Source organism: Larimichthys crocea, chromosome XIII, assembly GCF_000972845.2.
Source record: "Larimichthys crocea isolate SSNF chromosome XIII, L_crocea_2.0, whole genome shotgun sequence".
NCBI classification, from domain to species: domain Eukaryota; kingdom Metazoa; phylum Chordata; class Actinopteri; family Sciaenidae; genus Larimichthys; species Larimichthys crocea.
In genome coordinates this window covers 27,511,962-27,531,979 of record NC_040023.1, presented here as the reverse complement: position 1 = coordinate 27,531,979, position 20,018 = coordinate 27,511,962, and the positions used below count along the sequence as shown (strand labels likewise).

Genomic DNA, 20,018 nt, shown 5'->3' with positions numbered 1-20,018 from the left:
GCTTGTCTTGCTGGAGGACAGTAAGGAGGAATGGGGGACAGGAGATTGGGTATGCTCACTGCTGAGGCATAGAGCCCTTAGGCGTAGGCTAATATCCCCAATGAGCTGATAAAGATTTGAGAAAGATTCGCCTTGTGCAACAGAGGCCCAATGGCTGGAATTAACAGAAGTGCAGAAGAAACCTCAGAGCTTAAGTGTCAGACCTGTGGCCTGGGGAGAAAATTTAATCAACCTGGGAACATGAGATTACCTGTGATCTTTGAACTTTAGGTAATATGGCAGATTATCTGTCCCATTAAGAGACAGATAAATCCTCAGGGCTGTATATTTGTCGAGCTGCCTTAAAGAGTATGCAACAGTGAACTACTGACAAAATAAATTAATGACAGAAACAGAACGTGCACACATATTATCACACAAATATAAATGCATGAACGAAATACGTACTAGGATCAGTACAAGGAGCACAGAACTGCCTGGTTAAAAGGGCAGATGGCAGAATAAATAAGAAGGTTGTTATGTGGAGTAAATTTGTTTTGTTCTCCATGGACAAAGGAGCTGTACTTAATCTTTGAGGAGGCCAATATGCCATATATGTCCGCAATAATTTGTGTGGTAATGTTAACTCACTAAAAGCAAGCTTTTATTCATATTTCAAAAGGTTTGGGTAGGAGTGCTTCCTGGACTCAATTTGAGTTTGTTTGAGCTATTTGGATAAGGATACATATGGACACAAAAATCATAACAAACTCCAAGGCACTCTCTTTTAGACAATTAAAATGCCTTTATTGTCATGACATATTCAAGTTAGACCTAAAGACAAATTCCGACGCATTTCGGCACCAAGCCTTCGTCAAACAGATCTCATGGAACAAAGGCCCTTTTATAGTGGTATTCCACCAATAGGAATCTTCCACTTGGACATGGAGTGTGGCCTAGAGAGGGTGTGGTCATATAAAACTGCAGCAGATGGCATTGTCTGGCCCACAGTATTCATCAAAACTAAATTAAAAGCAATACGAAACAATTGTAATGGTTAAAAAAAAAAAAAAAAGTAGATGCTCAGTCAAAACATACATGTTTGCAAAAAAGCAGTAAAAATCAGGGTTAGGCCTGGGTGTTTAGACGCCTGTAATTTGTAGATCCAAGAAACTTCCTGTAGGTTAGGTTTCCTTTGTCTGTCACTGTTTTGTATGGAAGGTGGGATGTGGTCAATGTCAAAGTCTTGTAATGTGGATGGGTTACTGTAATACTGAAATGGCTCAAAACAAGTATATCATATGCTGGTATAGATTTCTGTCTTTGTCTTACAAGCCTGGAAAAGATGGACTATTGAATTTGTGTTTACTCTGATTGTGTGATATCAGTGACCACTGAGGATCTGATGGAGCAACTCGGTCGAATTGTTTTTCTTTATGTTGGGGCTTCTTTGTAGTTTATTATTATTTATTTATTCATTTATTATTATATACAGCATTCTGGATCTAGCTTAAATTCATTCACTTATTCACTCATATTAGTGAGCAAGAAGAGGAGACACAGAGGGTGGTTCTTTGGTGCTGGTCATAACTAAATCATCAGCTAGAGCTTACAGTCTTACTTTTCTCTTTTTTCCTTAAACTTTCCTGAACTTTATTTTTTTTGTTACGTTATTTGAGCTGACTATGAAGACCAAGCCCTCTTCACTCACCACATACATTTACTATGTGACCTGAACCAGGAATGTGAATTGTGCATAGTTTAATAAAGCTGTAACCTCGCCTAACGATGACTCTTTGTTTGTCAGAGGTTATCCTAGCAAAGAAACTCACGATACTCTCTCTCTAAGGACCTTAAACTTAGTTTCTGACCCACTGACTCACACACAATTTGTATCCCGTTGTCATAGACACAAAATGTTAAACTAACCTGTCCATAAAGCATCTTCAAATTCAGATATTCAGACATTCATGCAATGACAAAGGCTTTGCCTCAACAATCACTATGGTGACTGTACTGGTACATACTGAAGAACTATTATTAATGACTCAGTGGAGGTGAATGTTTCATGCATCAGTAGTTCATCTTACAACACATGACTGTGAGCTCAGACACAAACCATCATCAAACTCTGTGAATGGCCAATGTTTAACCTGTTCCTGATGATACAGTGTTCACCTACAAGTACATGTCAGTTTAAAAAAATCAGCCTTCCTTCAGTACCTAACCCAGCTCTGAGGATAAACAACAGGAAAGTGTAGGTTTTCTCCAGGGATCCAAATTGACAGAAGTCCCTTTCATCAGCTTCTCTCTCTCTCCCCTCTCTTATCAGTCAATGTGTGGGTTAACCTGACTGGAGCTAATATCTCCCAAAGGGTCAGCCTAATCTACTGCACTTAAAGCCACAATCTTGGATGAACAGCACAACTAAACCACTTCACTTGAGGGCAGTGTTTCTTAAACAATAGGTCAGGGCGATGAAATATGAAATCCCATTTGACACATTTTTAGGAATAAATATACTTATTTTGAATAATGAGCTGTAAAAGTTTAACCCTGCTTTAGGTTACAAAACAAGAACCCACATAAGATTGACACAGCAAAGTGCCTATGACAAGTAAGCAACAGAAGACACACAATAATACACACATGAACAAGCACATAGCGTGACACACACACACACACACACACAAAATACCTCCCTGTCATGCCTGCTTCCAACAACACGGCCAATCTAACCGCAAACTAATAGTCCTGGGCTGCTATCTCCAGCACATTACCCCTAGGAACTACACGCACACACGCCAACACAACACTGACACACATTTACTCATAGACAAATACCACACACGCACACAACACCAACATGCAAAGACACATATCTAGTAAGAGAGAGTGAGAGTTCTTCTGTGAAAGCCTGCTCCTGGAGTAAATTACAATTTATTCAAATTGTGAATATTCCTTGTAGGCACTTAAAAAGTCCTTCCCAAATCCAGGGGGCTTTTTACGCCCCTCTCCCTGCTAACCACACTAACCACAGGGATTTCCATCAACTAGGCTGCATCCTGTACCAAGCAGCCAGATATTTCAACCATCCACACCACACCACACGCCAGAGCCCTGAAAAACAGCAGGGCGGAGACAGTGAGTGTGTTTGTGTGTGTGTGTGTGTGTGAGAGAGAGAGACAGATATAAACTATACCTAATTATACAGAGAGTGTGAAGTTATACGCAAGACTATCTTGGTGTTTTTTGATCGACATATCAATTTATCTATCTGTATTTATCTCTATCTTTTGTTCTCTCTCATGCAATATATATGAAATAAGATTAGAAAAACATATTTGAATGGGGGAAATTGTGTGTGTTTATAAACTTCTTCACCTTGGCTGGTAAATGCTGGGGTGTGAAGGCATGCTGAGCCTGAAAGAGAGAAACTAGACTTAGAGGGCTGACAGACTCCAGGCCTTAGGAAACATTTTATCACAGTGTGTGTGTGTGGGTCTGAGTGTGCACGTGTGGGTACGAATTTGATCAAGTGTTAGACCACAGCGGACTCTTAGGACGTGACTGCCTCAATCGACCCTTTAAAGCATCTTACGGCTATGACTGACAGCTGAAACGGGGGGGCTCAGAGAGTGGAAGGGAGATGGGGAGAAACAGAGGAGCAGTGAGAGAGAGTGTGACCTGAGCTGAGGTTCACATTTCACTGCAAAAACACTCCATTTGAGCGCGCTTCTTAGAGAAGTGACATATATTCGGAGGTATGTCAACATCGTGGGAAGTGTACACTAGTTAGTCCGCTCAGGATCACACACATTAAGCACTCTTCTTTCACAAATGGACACACAAAGGCACACACAGGAGATTGCAAAATTTTAAATATGCCTCCCTGTTTTAGTTCAAACGGAAACAACAGCAGACCTGTTCATTTAGGAAGTTCCTTCCTCGCTCTATTGACTCTTTCTGACTGTGTATAAGTACTGGCAATAGCAGATTAAGACAGGATTAAATGATTTCATGTAGAATAATAAAACATTGTTGGCAAATCTAGTCATCTACTTCCTAAATATGCTGCTTGTTCATTGTGAACAGAGAGAAATGGGGAAGGTGGGAGGGACAGCAAGATAGCGAGTAGACACATTTTTGGCTGTGCTGCCACTGTAGAGTTGTCTAAGCCAATCTGTGAGTGTTAAGAGCATGGCTCATCCTTTGCCCCTGCTTCCCTTTTTCCACGTCCTCCCGTGTATTCTGAAGTAGGCCTGTACAATATCCCCCTTGACAACTCCTTGCTACCCTCAGTTTGACTTTCTCATATTTCCATGTCCATTCTGCCTTCGTCCCTTCTTCTTTACTCCCACCATCTTCCTCTTTTCAAGATGATCTCATGTCCAGTAAGTTCTCAGGGGATCCAGGGAGAGAAAGGGGGACAGATTACTTTACAACAGCAAATTAGTAGCTCTGGCTTGTGTGTATGTGTGTGCCTGGGGGACAGGTCAACTGGGACACACACATCATACCAGAACCATGAGGACAAGCTGATGGCCTGCCTCCTTAACAGGCCCCAGGCCTCCTAGACAAGACATGATTGGTCATGAACAACAGGGGTGGGGATTGTGTACTTCATTTTGTGTGTGTGTGTGTGTGTGTGTGCGTGTGTGTGCGTGTTGGATAAAGGATAAAGTTGAACATTGTGATGGTATTAATGGTAAAATTAAGGGAGGAGAAATGTGACCATGTACGATGTATGTAAGATAAAAGGTACACAAAATAAACTGCATGAATCCAAAAGAGATGGGAATGGGATGGCCAAAGAATGGAACGGACCAGGCCAGATGTGGAGCAAGGCTTCAGGGGTAATTCAAGGCCATGATCCCAAATGAGAGGACAGCACTTTCTGGGGTGTGACAGAGATAAAAAAGAGTTGCCTTCTAGCCAGAGTCCAAGACAGAACAGGATAGCCAGGCAGAGGCCAGCAGCAGGACACGCCAGACAGGGCTAATGAGCTCAGCCAGCGTGGTCGTAAACACCAGAACACAGGGCTCTGCTCAAGGGATTGAGAAAGGGACAAGGACAGCACTGGGAATCTGTGTGCTGTTGTTGGAGAGTGTTAAGAGAAAGGCACAAATGTCCAAGTGAGACCCCAAAAACAGTGTGGAGGCCAGAGACTGTCCAGGTCTACTGATCTCATCGAGCTGATGGAGGTGAGGCATCAGGAATAAAGAGAGAACTGAACCAAGCTGACGTCAAGGGAGTATTGTGCAGCTATGTTTTCTAAACTATGGCTTAGGGTGTGTGGCCTGAAATTGGTTTTGGCCTGTGTCTGGTGGGTCCCTACAGTGCATGGCAAGAAAAGACACAGAATACTATGCACAGCATTAGCATATCCCCAGTATGAGTGAGCTAATTGCACTGTGGGTCCCAAGCTGAAAAGTGTTTACTGATGTACTTGGAGGGGTTACAGCATTGGGGAATGGGGAGGGGATGAAGGGGTGTGAAAAAATGTGATGGGAACAAGACTTGGATATCATTATGAATGGAGCTTAGACAATATGAAAATAGCTGAAAGCTCAGGTCTGCTGGCTGGACCAGTGCAAAGACAGAGTAGACAGCTGACTAGACCCAAGTGTCATCACAAAGTTGAGGGCCATTATTCAAACAACCAGCACTGTGGCTGGTCGGTTTGGAGACACTGTGAGATGTTGTTTAACATGGTTATTCAAATTAAAGAGAAAATGGCCTCTATATCTCAAGGATTGGGTTTATAGTGACTCAAGAAAAATAACATAATGGGAGAGGGTTTTGAGTTTAGCAATGAGGTGAGGACAGGATTAGGAGGAGATGATAGGTTTATAGTTCAAAGCTTTGGTGTAAATGATTATATACTGTCTATGATAATATAGAATAATAATATAGCACACATGCACAGCCTGAAAGAGTCAAATGTTTAGTTTAGCAGGACAGGACTTGAGGTTAGTAACATAACTGACAAATTGACTAGAGGGCAGGGGCTAAGGGGAAGGTCTTTGGGTTGAAGTGGAGAGCAGGCTCACAGATAAAAAGAGGAAAGGTGGCTGGGGAATGATGGCTTGTGGTGATCAGAGTTGTTTTAGACACTCCAAAGCATCATGGGGCTGAAGCAAAACAGCACAACCACTTATACTCAGTCTGGAACCTGATTTGTAAGAGCTACAAAAACACTTGCAGGACGAAGTAACCATTAGAGAAATACAACCCTTTCTCTTATCAGCGTCACTATTTTTATAACCTCAAAATGTAATTAGGAGTGTGTGCTACAATTTGCTGAGGCGGACACATTGGCAGGCATTTTATCATCAAGCTCAATAAGTTAGCTGAGTGTTTTTGGCAAAGTTGCACTATTTCTTATTTATCTAGTTTCACAAATCATGTTCATCTTGAGAACACATATTTCATATACCACAAACACATAATGGAATAACACATGACAGAACCATCTTGGAATCACATTTTTCATCGATGATGACATTTGGCCCATTCGGACAATCTTTCTTCCAAAACATCCCTGAAAATACAGAGGTCATTTTGACTCACTGCTAAAATGAGATGTGGTATTCGTTGTGCTGATATGCCAGATTGCCACTCTCCAAGTGTGTGTGTTTGTATGTGTGTGTGTGTGTGTGTGTAAGTGAGAGTGAGGTAAGAACACAGATTAACCATGGTCGATGATTAATACAACTTGACTTACTGACTTACTGCGAGCAATTATGGCCATGTCTTTTCTCAAGCTTGACTTTCTCACACTCGCCATGGAACACATGGGGGTCCTGAAACATGTGCGCACCAAACACACGCACATGTGCCACGTATCGCCACCAGCCCACCCTCCGCTCAACCTCAAAACCACAAAGGGTTAAATATAATCAATCTTCTTTAACAATGCTGTCAGGGCACTGTCTGAGAGCTTTGACAGAAACACGCGGATAGTGGCTGCATGCTGCCGACGGTGTGTCTCTGTGTATACCTCTGTGAGCCTGTGGACAGAATTTCTAGACTCAAGCCAGTGAGTATGAATTTGTGTGTGTGTAAATCAATCTTCACATGTGTGTCTGCACATATAGTCCAAGTGTACTTACTGGTTCAGAATGTGTGTATGCAAGTTTACGTAGGTACCATCTGACTTTCTGTGTGTACTGCCTGTACTTATACTCTACTATGCTGACACTGACATGTGTGCGAACTTATGTATATGTTCCATGTCAATATAATGAGGATGCATTTATGCCTTACTAGAAGTTTGCATGTGAGTGTGTGTATGAGCATGCCTATGTGTGTGTATCTACTCATTCTCACTCTACTCCAACCAAAACCACAAGGCTGTGCGCCCCTGGGCCATGTATGTGTGTGTGTGTGCGCTACCTGAGGGGACTTGTGGGATCTCCAGCTGTACTGGTGGCTGTGGAGGCTGGCCAGCAGCACGTTCTCATCTGTGTCCACCTGGCCAAAGCGCAGTGTCTCGTGGGTATCGTTACAGATCACATAGTGGCTGTAGACTAACTCCTCAGCCTCCGGGTTCCCATTCTGAGAGAAGACAGGGGGGTAAGGGGTTGAGGGTAGGAGGTATCAGTGGATGGATGGATGACGAGATGGAGAAAGAAGAGGGGTGACATGAGAAAGAGAGCTTGTGAATAAAAGAGTGAGCAATTTCTTCCAGGTGTGTATGTTTATGGTGGGTGTATAATGTACAGCGTGTGTATAAGTACATATGCAGGTGTCAACAATGCATGTATTCTCAATCTTAAAAATGGAGACTTTGGTGGTGCAGCTGTCAGCCAGTAGGAGAAAGAGATGAGTGATATCATCCATGGGAGCAACACCACCTCAACAGGGGAGTGAATCATATCACAGTCTGACAGCTATCCAGGCTAAAGCATCTTAAATGGGCTTCGGGGCCAAATCTACCCACTGGTCCCACATAAAACCTCTATGAGGCCCTTTTTCTTCATCAAAATCTCAACCTTTACACATCCTTTTTTGGGCAGATAAATGTTGGTCACTGGTGAGATAAACAGGCTTGGGGATGTCATCTAATGTTAAATGGAAACTCTGTTTGTGTGTGCGTGTTTTTCCTAATATTTTCTCAATGCTTGGAACAATGTGAGCCTTTAAGTAGGCATTCCTGTTAGTAACAGTCATCAATATATTGTGGTTTGTTAGGAGAAAACAATATGGTGGAGTCTGGCCCACCTACAGCAATGGGTCAATGAGAAAGCCTCACAGAAAACTCAAATCATGCGAATCGTACAGGGTTGCTGTCCACTCTTACATCACCTTGCATGCAAGCGCAAAGAGCTCACTGGCCTGCTATTGAAAACACTGGTTTAACAGGGAGAGGGGAGTGTGTCACGTCTCCTGCATACAGGAATTCAAGTACACAATTTCAAAACAGCACATAGTGTGCATGTGAGTTGGATTGCGAGTGTGTGGGTGCAAGTGTATGTGTAAGTTTTACTTGAGCTCCTTCCAAAGGCTCTTAGGCCCTGATGGGATCTCTCCTGCACACCCCTCCCTGACTCTTGACGCACATGACTGTGGTTCAGACAGCTTCTCAATAACTACTCAACTATCCCAACAAAGAGGGACCCCAGCCTGCTGTGTACTTTTAAATGGCAGGGGGCTGATGGTTGATGTTTAAAAGAGGCTGGCAGTAAAAGCTCAGAGTTTGACTGCCAAGCACGTTCAGGGTTCTGGGGTTGTTGATGCTATTGAAAACGGATGGGAAAGTTTACACCATTAAAAAGAACACTTGATGATAGATGTGAGAGAGAGGTAGAGAGAGCAAAATATAGATGGGACAGCTGCAACGGTGGGTTCAGTCCATTCCAGTTTTATAGTGGAACACTATCTGTGCTGCCTTTCGAATCTGACACTGCGATTTACAAACTTCCTGCTGCCATCTTAAGATGCCATTGCTAAGACGGCTCTTTGATGGTATCGTCTTTCCGCTCCGATTCATGAGGCAACATGATACACACATCAGAAAAGCTTCCTGCAGTAATCATAATCACTCTCTGTCTATCCAGGGATTTTAAGTGGACAAATATTAAGACAAAGATATTTTAACAGTCAACACATCTTCCTTGTTAAAGAGGACAAGATGACAGCTTCTTCTTCAGACACAGTCCTACCAGGAATCAAAGTATCAATTTCACTAATCCACTCAGATACTATTACTTTAATATTCACAGAGTCTGGCCCAGATCTGCATGGCAGAGTGGCACATATATAAATGGCCGATATAGTAAAATGTCTGGAAAAGAGATTGTAAATAATGACACCCACTCAAGAGAAATACTCATGAAACATGACACCTTAGAGGAGATAGTGAAACCTGTAAAAGGGACATAATGAAACAATAATCAGATCTAAAATCACCCATATATTCCTCTATAGGTGACCCTCGCCCACACATCTGTTACAAACAGGAACCTGATCTCTCTATCACTTTCTTTCCGGTTGCAAAGGAAAGCATCAGAATCATTTAAACATGGGAGGAACGGGGGAAGAAAAAAAAAAGAAAAAAGAAAATTCCTGTTGTCTCAATTGCACATGTAACAGCCTGTGAACGTTCTGTGAGAATGTAGAGTGTGTAAATACTACTGGGCTTTTGTGTGGCTTTCCACCAAAGCCACTTCCCTGGGGTTAGGGGCTTGGAGGGGGGGCAAAGATTGAAAGTGGGGCTGGGGACCAAAAACTGAGAATGGAAGCATGGGGCCTGAGGTTAAACTGGAGGGGGGCTGAGGTTGGGGCCATATGGGGCTATCGAGCAAGAAGAAAAGGCAGAAGAAGAAAAAAAAGGTATTCTATATCAATGTTTTCTTCGTCTTTGGAACTAAAAAATAAAAATTACATTTTGAATTCTGAACTGTTGGTTGTGAGGACTTGATTGAAGGTTAAACGAAGCAAATTGTCAGGAGGAGGAGGAGGTGAGCCTGCTGACTTGGGGACATGCTGACAGAATATACATTCATGTTGATACTAATGAGAAGTCATTAGACGTGTTCACTGCCAGAAAGGTCATGGGGATGTTTTCACGGATACAAGATCAGTCCATGTTACCATGACTACAACTGTATATCATAACGTATTATGGCTGTATGTGAATAAATTGCAACCATATACCAAGAAATGTCTTTTATTTCTATTTATTGCTCTGCATCTGGAAGTGCTCCAGCTGTTCTGGTTGTGGTGGTCTGGTATGACCATGCCTGGGTCGTGAGGTTTCAATTGTGTGGTAGTTGAGGAATCTTCTCCACGGTTCAATGCCGACCCTACAGGCCACATCACAACAGGCCTGGCTGCCAGCCTTGACACCAGGAAACATGAAAATCACTGAAACAATTACACACGTTAGGATACATCCTTCTGTTGCGGAAGGACAGAGCCTGTTAGCATTTCCAACTGCTTCTGATTACGTTTTCAATTACGATCAAGTTTTTCTATGTGTGGACAATGTGTGCATGAGTGTGTCTGGAATGTGAGCTGCTATCAGATCAAAGATATGTTTTAGTTTAACGGGCGGTGCTTTACATCCATCCCTATAGTGCACCGCACCAGCGAGCAGCTTGTGCTTAATCGCACTGATACAAGGTTTTCTCAGTGAAACCCCCCAAAATGGAAAACAATAATTTCATGAACCTGTGTTGATCAAGTGTTCACAACTTTCTCTGAAGTGGACCAAATATTTTAGACAAGCATTTTTGAAAGATTCTGCTTTTGTTCTTGACCTCTATCTACCCCTTACTCCAGAACTACTATACCCACATGCAGCACATTTGCCTTATAATTATGGTGTGTTTTTCCCCTGTGTTCAGCAAAGTGGTAAAGGCTGGAGGTAGTTAAAAGGTTCTGTACAAGTTACAAGGCTGCTGCTGTTTAAACCAATCAAGTCAATACAGCAGGCTTAATCATTTTATGAATCAATCCCATACCAGTGGACATGTAAAGGCAGCCTTCAGGGTTTGTTTGAGTGTGAGTATGTCTGTCCAGACTATGTAGTACACAAGTGAAGAAGGGTATGCTGTGTGTGTTTGCGCGCATGCGCCTCATATGCCTTAATTTTGGGTCTCAAGATGTTGGGCAAAGATATGATTCAAAAAGCCAAACATATCACCCAATCAGTATCAGAAAAACCTTGGCTAAGAGCACATGACCAACTAATAACCTAACTAATCATGCTTGGCATGTTGGGTAAAGCCCACCATGGATACCAACATGTCCAAAACACTCCAGTAAAGCTGCAATATGACCATTCATTCCAACACCACCAACGCTCTAAAGTCTTATTTATGGCTAAATTAACCAGCAGAAATAGGGAACATTCACTAGCATGCGCTACATGATGCAATGATGAAGCCAAGGGTCAATTATGAGCCATCATCCAACACGGTCGGTTAAGTTTTGATGAGTCAATGATGCCACTGGGTGAAAACAAAGGAATTAAACCGTTAGCCAGAACAATCATGTTATAGTACGTTTTTCTATACAGCTTGTTTCATTTTATTTTCCACAGGTAAAAGACCACAGCTGTTCCTAGAAAAACACTAGCTATTATTTCTCTCACCTGGCAGTGAGAGTCTGTATGCATGTAAAACCATGAGAGTGCCTCACGTCTCCAGAGGCCAGTATATGAGTCAGCACAGCCACAGCTGAGCCGAACAGAGCCATGATAGGGCATACAAAGCCAGAGAGGCCAGTTGTATGTATGTGAATGTGTGTGTGTGTGTGCGTAGTAGACAAGTGGGTGGAGGAGTGGAGCCAGATGAAGTCTTGGCAGGTGTCACCACTCAAGTTTTACCGTGTTTTCATGGGCATCACTTCACACACAAAGATCCTGGCTACTAGAGGCAGTGCTGAGAGCTGAGAACTGAGAGATGACGAGGACCATAGGACTGGAAGCCCAAGAACAGACACACTGTAGCCTCTTAGTCAGAGTTTACAGCAAACTGAAAGGCAGTTCCATCCTGCAAATTTTATTACCACTGGCATACAACCCAAACCATTCTCATGAAATCCACTTTGTTGTGAGTTTGTTTAACTGATACTCCATCTGGGACAAAAGACCGTCTCTCAGCATTTTCTCTAAGTGTACGTACATTTTCTACGGATTTCCTCAACGGATTTACTAGCCCCTGGCTCCCATATTACTATTCTGTAATAGCTATATGCAAGTGCTAGCGATCAAACAGCAGGGTAAATCCTGTGTTACCGTAAATGTCTGAATGTATCCCACTATTTAAATGTACAAGTGAACAAGTCATACTCCAATACTTTGCACCCTAAGTGACCATACCACTGACTATCTTTGGCCACTTCTTCAAGCAACAGTGAAAAATTGCCCAAAGATTGTGTTTGTACATTTTCACTCATTTAGCTGTAAGTGTGGAGATGAAAAAAAAAAATCATCTCAGTCTTCAGGATTTTTCTGTTATTAAGTTCTGAAAGCAATTATCAATGATCTGTCATTGACAATGGGCCTAATTTCAGTTCATAGGGTAAGGTTAAAAAAAGTAAAAAAAAAGTGTGTTTCAGTACCTACAGCCTAAACTCAAGTTCAAGTTCATTTTATTACCACACATGATAATTATTTGTCATAATAATAGTAATTATATCAGGTTAGGTTACTCTATTACCTGTTGCCAGCTGTGCAGGGCGGTGTCCACAGTGTGGATGGCATACTGGCTGATATTGAGGGAAACTGGGTCCACAAACACATTCACATCCAATGTGGTGTTCTGGGGGCAGCAGGTTGCTGCAGCCTGGCCCTGAAACACACGGAAAATTTAATTCTAAGTTAACTTGTTTCCACATTTCCCGATCAAAAAGACATGAAACCAATATGATCAGCTGAGTTCTACCTGTAGTACACAAGGCTGGAGGAGCTGAAGGTGCGTTAGGTTTCGGTACTCCAGCAGCTTGCAGTCTAGTTGGGTAGAGAAGCTGAACTCCTGACAGTGACGTGGTCCAGTGCTCCACTGGCGTAGGAAGACCCGCGGCTCCCGAGCGCCATTCACCATGAACTCTTGCTCCTGAGGTAACTTCCTGTCTGGCAGGAAGGGACGAAGTTGTCGAGATGGAACTAGAGGAGCAAGACACAACATCCGTTTTCAGAGACTAAATGTGAGACATAATAAATCAAAACATAACACAACTATGAAAATTTCTGATATCACTCAACTTTTTTTGAATAAAAGCGAAAAAAGGAATAACAATCTTGCCATCTGGGTCTGAGTCAAGTCAAGTCAAACAAAAATAAAATACACAGTTCCAGAAACAAAAGTAATGTTAGAGGTCAGACACAGTTCAATAAGTAAAGTCATCACTGGACTGAGATAATCAAATAGAAGAAAAGATCATTATAGAGTATTCCTATAGATTCAGGGTGAACCACTCAGTGAACATTAACTGCAGTTGATAAATGTAAGGTAATAATACTGACTATTGGCTTTCTATTTGCTGCTACCACGATCAACCAAAAAACAAGACTAGATGTTTTTTTTTTCAAAGCAGCTAGCCTACTCTGCGTAATACTAAAACCTGATAATTTGTGCCTGTGTATTATGTGTTTACCTGTGCCAAGCTGTTCAAGGTGGTGGCAGAGGTGAATGTCCAGCTGTGCTAGTTGTAGGGACACCCCCAGGGAGGGGACAAACCAGGGTGCAAAGCAGGAGTCCACACGGGTGCAGGCTGCTAACGCCATTGGAGATACCAACTGATCACAGGGCAGCTGGGACCCACAATCACTATCCGAACTGGATGGGAGGAGGAGATACAACCAAATGTGTTCACATTCAGTGGTGTTAAAACTAAAAACACTAAATTAAAAAAGTAAAAAGTATTGACTAAAGCAGCTCTGTGAATATGTAATGACTTCATATGGAATTAATAATGGAAGAGTAATAAGTAATATATGACTGTGATTTGACAGCTTTAAGGGAAAAACTAGCAAACGGTTATTGATTTTCTATCAAACTTTGTTTTGCAATATCAAAAGCATAGACCCAGCTGTGGAGTAAGGGCCAGAAATTCTACTCACTAATTAAAAGAGTCTGATTCTTATTTGTAGCTGAATGCTTTTGCCCCTTGCCCAGTGAGTTACAAATTGTGTGACATCCTCGTCAGACATCTACAGTGAGACAAAAGCTACAATTATTCAGACAAAAAAGAATGAAAAGAGACAACAATGCATAGAGGGCCTTCTTGCTGTCCGAGGCTGTGAGTTTAGATACATTATTACTGCTGCGGTTTCCAGGAGAACCTCTCCATGGACATTAATTGCATGTCATGGTTGATGATGTTGAATGGAAGGTAATTGAAGTGAATGACCATTTGCTCTGTAATTTGCTGCTACCATGATCCACCATAAAAACTGCTGCAGGAAACGCTCAAGACCTGAAAAATGCTTGTGCAGCAGAGTGCTCCTTAAAAAGATAAGCATCATATGTTGACAATTTTCATTACTTCCAGTTGGCAGGACAGCCAAGTTATTTTTCTGGTGGAAACTAAAGTAAGGCAGATGAAACAAGCGAGTAAGGAAAGGGGAATCAATTTTGATCAAAAAAGACAAATAATTTAAACATAAAGGAAATGTAGTGTTTGGAGTATGATTGTAATGAAACACAGATGTATATTTTGCTTTACTCTGTATCTGGTACTGAAGAGTTTTTTCTCTGTTTCTTCTCTTACATGTTTTCTTATTCCTCCCTTTCTGCTCCTCTGGAGCTCTCTAAGCCACACAGAATGTAGGCTTGGCAATTCCCTTTCACTAAAAGTTCCCTAAATCCCAAGAGGAAGTAAAAAGGGGGAAGAGAGAAAAAAGAGAGAGTAAATTAAGATGAGGAAGGAATGAGAAAAAGACTGAAAGAAATGAAAAATGGGTGAAGCACAGAAGATGTAACAGGATGCCGGGTGAGACATGAGAGAAATGAAGAGAGGAAGCAGTGGTAGCGAGAAGAAGGGAGTAAAAGCATGATCTTTGAGGTGTTACAGAGCTTGGCAGGCCCAGCCCAACCCATCCCATCCCAACTCAACCCAGCCCAACCCAGGCCAGGCCAGACCTAAGAACTTATGAGCCAACCCAAAGGGGGCTTTACTCTTCTTGCTTCCCGTGAGCTTCCCCTCGATTAGATACACTCAAGGTAAGCAGGAAGGAATCCGGATAGGCCTTGACAGGCACTTGGTGTGCTGGGAAATCTCATTAGGCCGATCTGAACGCCTTCCAAGCCCGCTCCCTGCTCCTGCACACCAGATGTGGGGCGAGGGACACATTGCTAGCTCTTTGTGCTCGGTGGCCAGGGTGCACTCTCCCTCCGCTTTCCCTCACACTGGACGGCACACATACTGTAGATCCACGCGCATATTTGTGTGGAAGCATACACATGCTTTGATAAACAAGCTGTGTATGAGGCTGTACAAGCATGCATACAACACATACGTATACCTACAAGCACAAAGGAACAGCACAACATATAGAATTTATCTTCACCTCTGCTCATCTCCCCCCTCTCCGTTATTATTGAGTACTATCCTCCACAGGTCTGAGGCCACCAGCTCCTTCTGCTGGTCGGTGAGGCTCAGGCTGGGAAGCTGCAGCTGGCAGGCACTGCTCTCTGAAAGGCTGAACTCCCGGTATGGAACAAAGGCCTGCTGAAGCTCGTCCCAGTACTCTAGGCTGCATGGTACCTGGAAGGAAAGACACAGTAAACAACTTACACATGTAACCCCCAAATGTGTACTTTATTTAGGTTTTAATGCATCCTCCTCAAAATGGCAATTAATTCACAGTACTTACTGTCCTTCAACTCAGATTCAAGCACACATAGTGGTAAGCAATTAGTCTGTATGAAAAGTATAATGCTAAAATGCTAAATACCTGTGGCACCTTTACAACACACTTGAAAAATGTAATGTTAAGTACTACAGAGAGGGGAAATAAAAGTATATTTCTGTTAATTATAGAACAGCCTTTTTTTCCATTTGCTGAGCAAACACAATGGGAATGATGGACGCTGTCAAAGAGGAAAACACCTCATCCTTTGAGTTGCCTTATATAATTACAATGAGCAACTGCTGAAGCACATTTTCTACTAAGATACTAAGTTAAACAGTTACTGCTGCTGTTACTACTTATCAGAAACAAGTCAGAGGATGTCTTTATGCATGGTTTTGAAATTTCTACCAATGGACCAGATATTCCTTTCTTAAGGTGCTGGCTTTGCTCCATCAAATGACAGCAGTGTTTTTATATCCCCCAGTTAGTCTCCTCAACAAATAGACTCCAGTGTATTCCTCAGTTGTTCATCACTTTAATTTGAGGATCCAGTTCAAACAAACAGACTATTGTAACACCCTCAGTGTAACCCTGATTACTCATCAGCAGTAGGATTACTGTTAAGCTTTGTTGCTGCACAACAGGTATTACTTCAGCCCTGTGAATCCCCCAGTTACACATAAAGTATTAAGCAACCGTAACGGTTTGCTACTCATCAAACATTGCTTTACTGACCCTTTCAAGTCACTGTGAATGCCTCCCTTGGAGAAGCAATGAACGAGTAATTTTTTATGGCATCTGTATAACAACCTTGAATTTTACTCACTTCAATCCAATATTCAATTTCTTGTCTAGTCGGAAAAAAGTACACTTTAACCGCAGACCACCTACGCAGCAAGACGACAACTCATCTCCGTAACAACACTGCATGACCACAGCATAACTAAACACCGAGCAACTATGCACTACAAGGCAGCCATTAGCATTGAAGTCCTGGAGCTGTTTCTCAGACTGAATAACAATCAAGCCTCCATCCATTCCTCACACATTCTGCCAAAATTAGCATAAATGTGTCTGGTGCTCCTGTGTGAACTAAACCAGCTTCTCAGGTTCCCTCGACCACCTGCACAACTCAGCTACTGATGAATCAGTGGTGGCAGGGAGCTCTTAGCAGCACACCTGAAAGATGCCAGGCAGTGAGACATGAGTGTGTGTGTGTGTGTGTGTGTGTGTGTGTGTGTTTATGTGTATATATGTAAGCGAGTGCTTTTGCCTGTGCACATATATCTGTGACAATCCAATTGTTTACCAGAGGTACAAAGCTCCCCTGGACAATTACCAAACTCATGGAGCTGTCAACAAGTTGGTATGTGTGTATGTGAAAAGTTTTGTGTTCACAAAATGTGTGTGTCTGTCTATGCATTCATATGTGTGAGGCTGTAATGTTAGGCGGGAATGCATGAGGTAACTGAAGCAGCTTACATCATGTATAAAATGCCACACAGGTCTTCCTGGAATCAACTTCTCATAATTGTACCTGACAGAGTGGTGCACCCGCAACCCCAGCACTGAGCCACCGGAGCGGAAACTCACTGAATTTCCGCAGAGAATTCCCAGAACTGCGTTGCTAAAACACAGAGGGTGTTTTTTTTTTTCACCTGTGATATTCTATACACATGACGCCATACAGAAATGAATATGTGAGGTACATATATGGTACGGTGGAATACATTTACATGGTTGAATTTGCGTCATGTTCCCTTTGACTTGTAGCCCTGGCCTTGGAGGAGAGTGGAGATGAAATCGATAACCAGTTAAAAAAAAAGTGAAATCAATTATTTTTCAGCTATGTTGAATTGAACGTCTGGCACTGGCTTCTGGGAGAAGGAGGCACCTGTGTATATGTCAAATGGATTGTGTATATGTGTGTATATGTGTTCAAGAGAAAGACTATATTTAATTGTACGTATGAAAGACAATATGCATGCTTACATATGTGTATACACAGGTGTGTGTGTGTATGTGAGTGCTTGATATAGTCTGGGCAGTGTCAGTTTCCGCTGCCTGATTGTGTGTGTACCTTATCTGATAAACAACATGTAACCCTGAATAGCTGACATTCCCTTGGCTGGATGGGTCCAATCTGTATTTTCTTCAAGTGCTCCACAAAGTAGACCTGGCAGCTAGAGCTCAGGGCAAAACATCAGCCCAGGGTTATCTTGAATGTTATCTTAATTATTGAGTCAAGGTTCCACTTTGGAGGTGAGTCAAAGCCTGGAAAGCTAAGTTGAGGACTTTTCAATTAGTTTAAATATTCAAAACTATTTACAAATATATTCAAATCCAGCACTGTTGGCAGAGTTGTGTATATACAGATCTGATTTCCATCCCTGTCACTCGCCCCTGTTTTTGCCAAACCGCAAACTACTATTCTGCATGGGATTTACTTTTCTGGGACTGACTGACCAATCAGAGTCTCTCAAAAGGTTAACTAAAGGCAGGCAGGCAAGCTAAAGCAAATACACAACATGGAGAAATTATTTCAATTTCCATGATCAACCCAGGTGTGATCACTGCTAAAGTTTAAATATGTCTCTGCAACAGAAGACTTCCCTAGCTCCCTCTGTGGCTGCTGACATCCACAGCCTAGTCTGCCATTACTATTATGAACAATATCAACACTATTAGGTCTTCTGTTATTTCACTGATGCCTATATGTCTAAAAATTCCACCGCTAGCTACCTCTTATCAGCCAGCAGACAAATTGAATTGACATCGGCTTGAGCAAATGTTTACCCAGGAGGTGTAATGAAAATTGTTCTGAAAATGACTCCTGCTATGCTGTCTCAGGTGGGCTAATATACGTTAACATTAATCAGTGTGGAAAATCAGAAATAAGCCCATGCTGAGATCTTCACGCTTAACTTTTTTTTTTGTTTTTCCTCTGTAATGCCAAACTTTTCAAGAGGGGGACTGGAGTTTTGGTGGATGAGGTGTAAAAAGTCCAGATCAAATTAACCACATGGACAGTCTTTTATTTTTACAGTGCATTAGCTGTGACTAATGCAGGTCTGCTTGAGCTCTGTCCCACTAAAATAATAGTTATCTTGGCTAAAATACACTCTCGCTCTTTCTGGTTCAATGTGAAATACCCCACTGACTCCCCTCAGATTCTACTTCCCAACAAAAGGCTGCATATTTCTACTAATTGGAGGAAAAGTGTACATCAGTAAAAATGGGTGTGCCGTGGATGTCAAGCTGACGGTGGACCTGTGTTTCTCATAATAACAACAATGACAGAAACAACAGCTGCAGCAGTGGTCATGGCTGATGGTTGCCAGTTCATCTCAGGCCACAGAGGCTTTATGATATCACTCACTGGCCATCAGGGCCACGATGGCAGTACAGAGCCCTGCTGGAGCATGAAAAGCTATCCCACAGTGCCATGCATGAAAGCCACAACAGGGGAGCAGATGGTGTGATGTTTGTCTGAAAAAGTCAGAGTGCTTTGGGCTCTGTGGATAAATATGAATGTGCATGAGAACACGACAGAACATTTTTTAGAGTATATGCTGAGGTTGAACTTAAGTTGTTGCTTAAACAAACTGTATCTCCTCCTGTTCCCCTGATCCGGGGTCAAGCTGAATCATAGCTCCTGTGTTTACTCCCTGTTTCTCAGGCTTCAGAACCCCACAGAGAGGCAGAAGGAGGGGAAGACGAACGAGCGGGATGGAAAAAGAGCAGTAAGGACACCTGCTTATGATTCAGAGAACTGGACCACACGGCGGTGAGAAGGTGAGAATGAGTCACCTTCCTCTTTCCTTCTATCCCTTCAACACTTGGGCCCTCTACAGGTGGGAACCTGCGGATGCCCCGTCAAGGATCTGCCGTTTTTAAGCCCCCCCCCGCCATCACTCTGACATCGCTCCCCTTCTACTGTACGTAAAAACAGCGCAGAAAGCAATTTGACTTTGAGTAATGGAAGGAGGTTTGAATTCCCCCTCCGAGATACTGGAACCAGTTGGGAAACCACAACTATTTAAATGCAGGAAATCTTGATTTTATAAAATGTTAATATGATCTGCTCTGGGGACAAGCGAGCAGAATGGCTCAGAGAACCCCCCCTCACCCACCCCAACCCACCTCCATCTATTCAGCGGAGTGGAGACAGGGAGGAGAGGAGGTGTGTGTGTGTGTGTGTGTGTGTGTGTGTGTGTGGGTGGGGGGGGGG

The 20,018-nt window shown here is 42.6% G+C and overlaps 1 protein-coding gene across 3 annotated transcripts in view; it reads right to left on the bottom strand.

Annotated features, from left to right (window-relative positions):
* Positions 1-20,018, bottom strand: part of vps13b (vacuolar protein sorting 13 homolog B) — a 312,301-nt gene that overhangs the window by 37,867 nt on the left and 254,416 nt on the right. For all 3 annotated transcript variants that reach the window (XM_019256535.2, XM_019256534.2, XM_027286989.1), the window contains exons 42-46: positions 15,503-15,699; positions 13,588-13,769; positions 12,876-13,096; positions 12,651-12,782; positions 7,378-7,539 (exon numbers count right to left, since the gene is read on the bottom strand). In XM_019256535.2, coding sequence (XP_019112080.2) covers positions 7,378-7,539; positions 12,651-12,782; positions 12,876-13,096; positions 13,588-13,769; positions 15,503-15,699 — 894 coding nt within the window. The remainder of the gene's footprint in view (positions 1-7,377; positions 7,540-12,650; positions 12,783-12,875; positions 13,097-13,587; positions 13,770-15,502; positions 15,700-20,018) is intronic.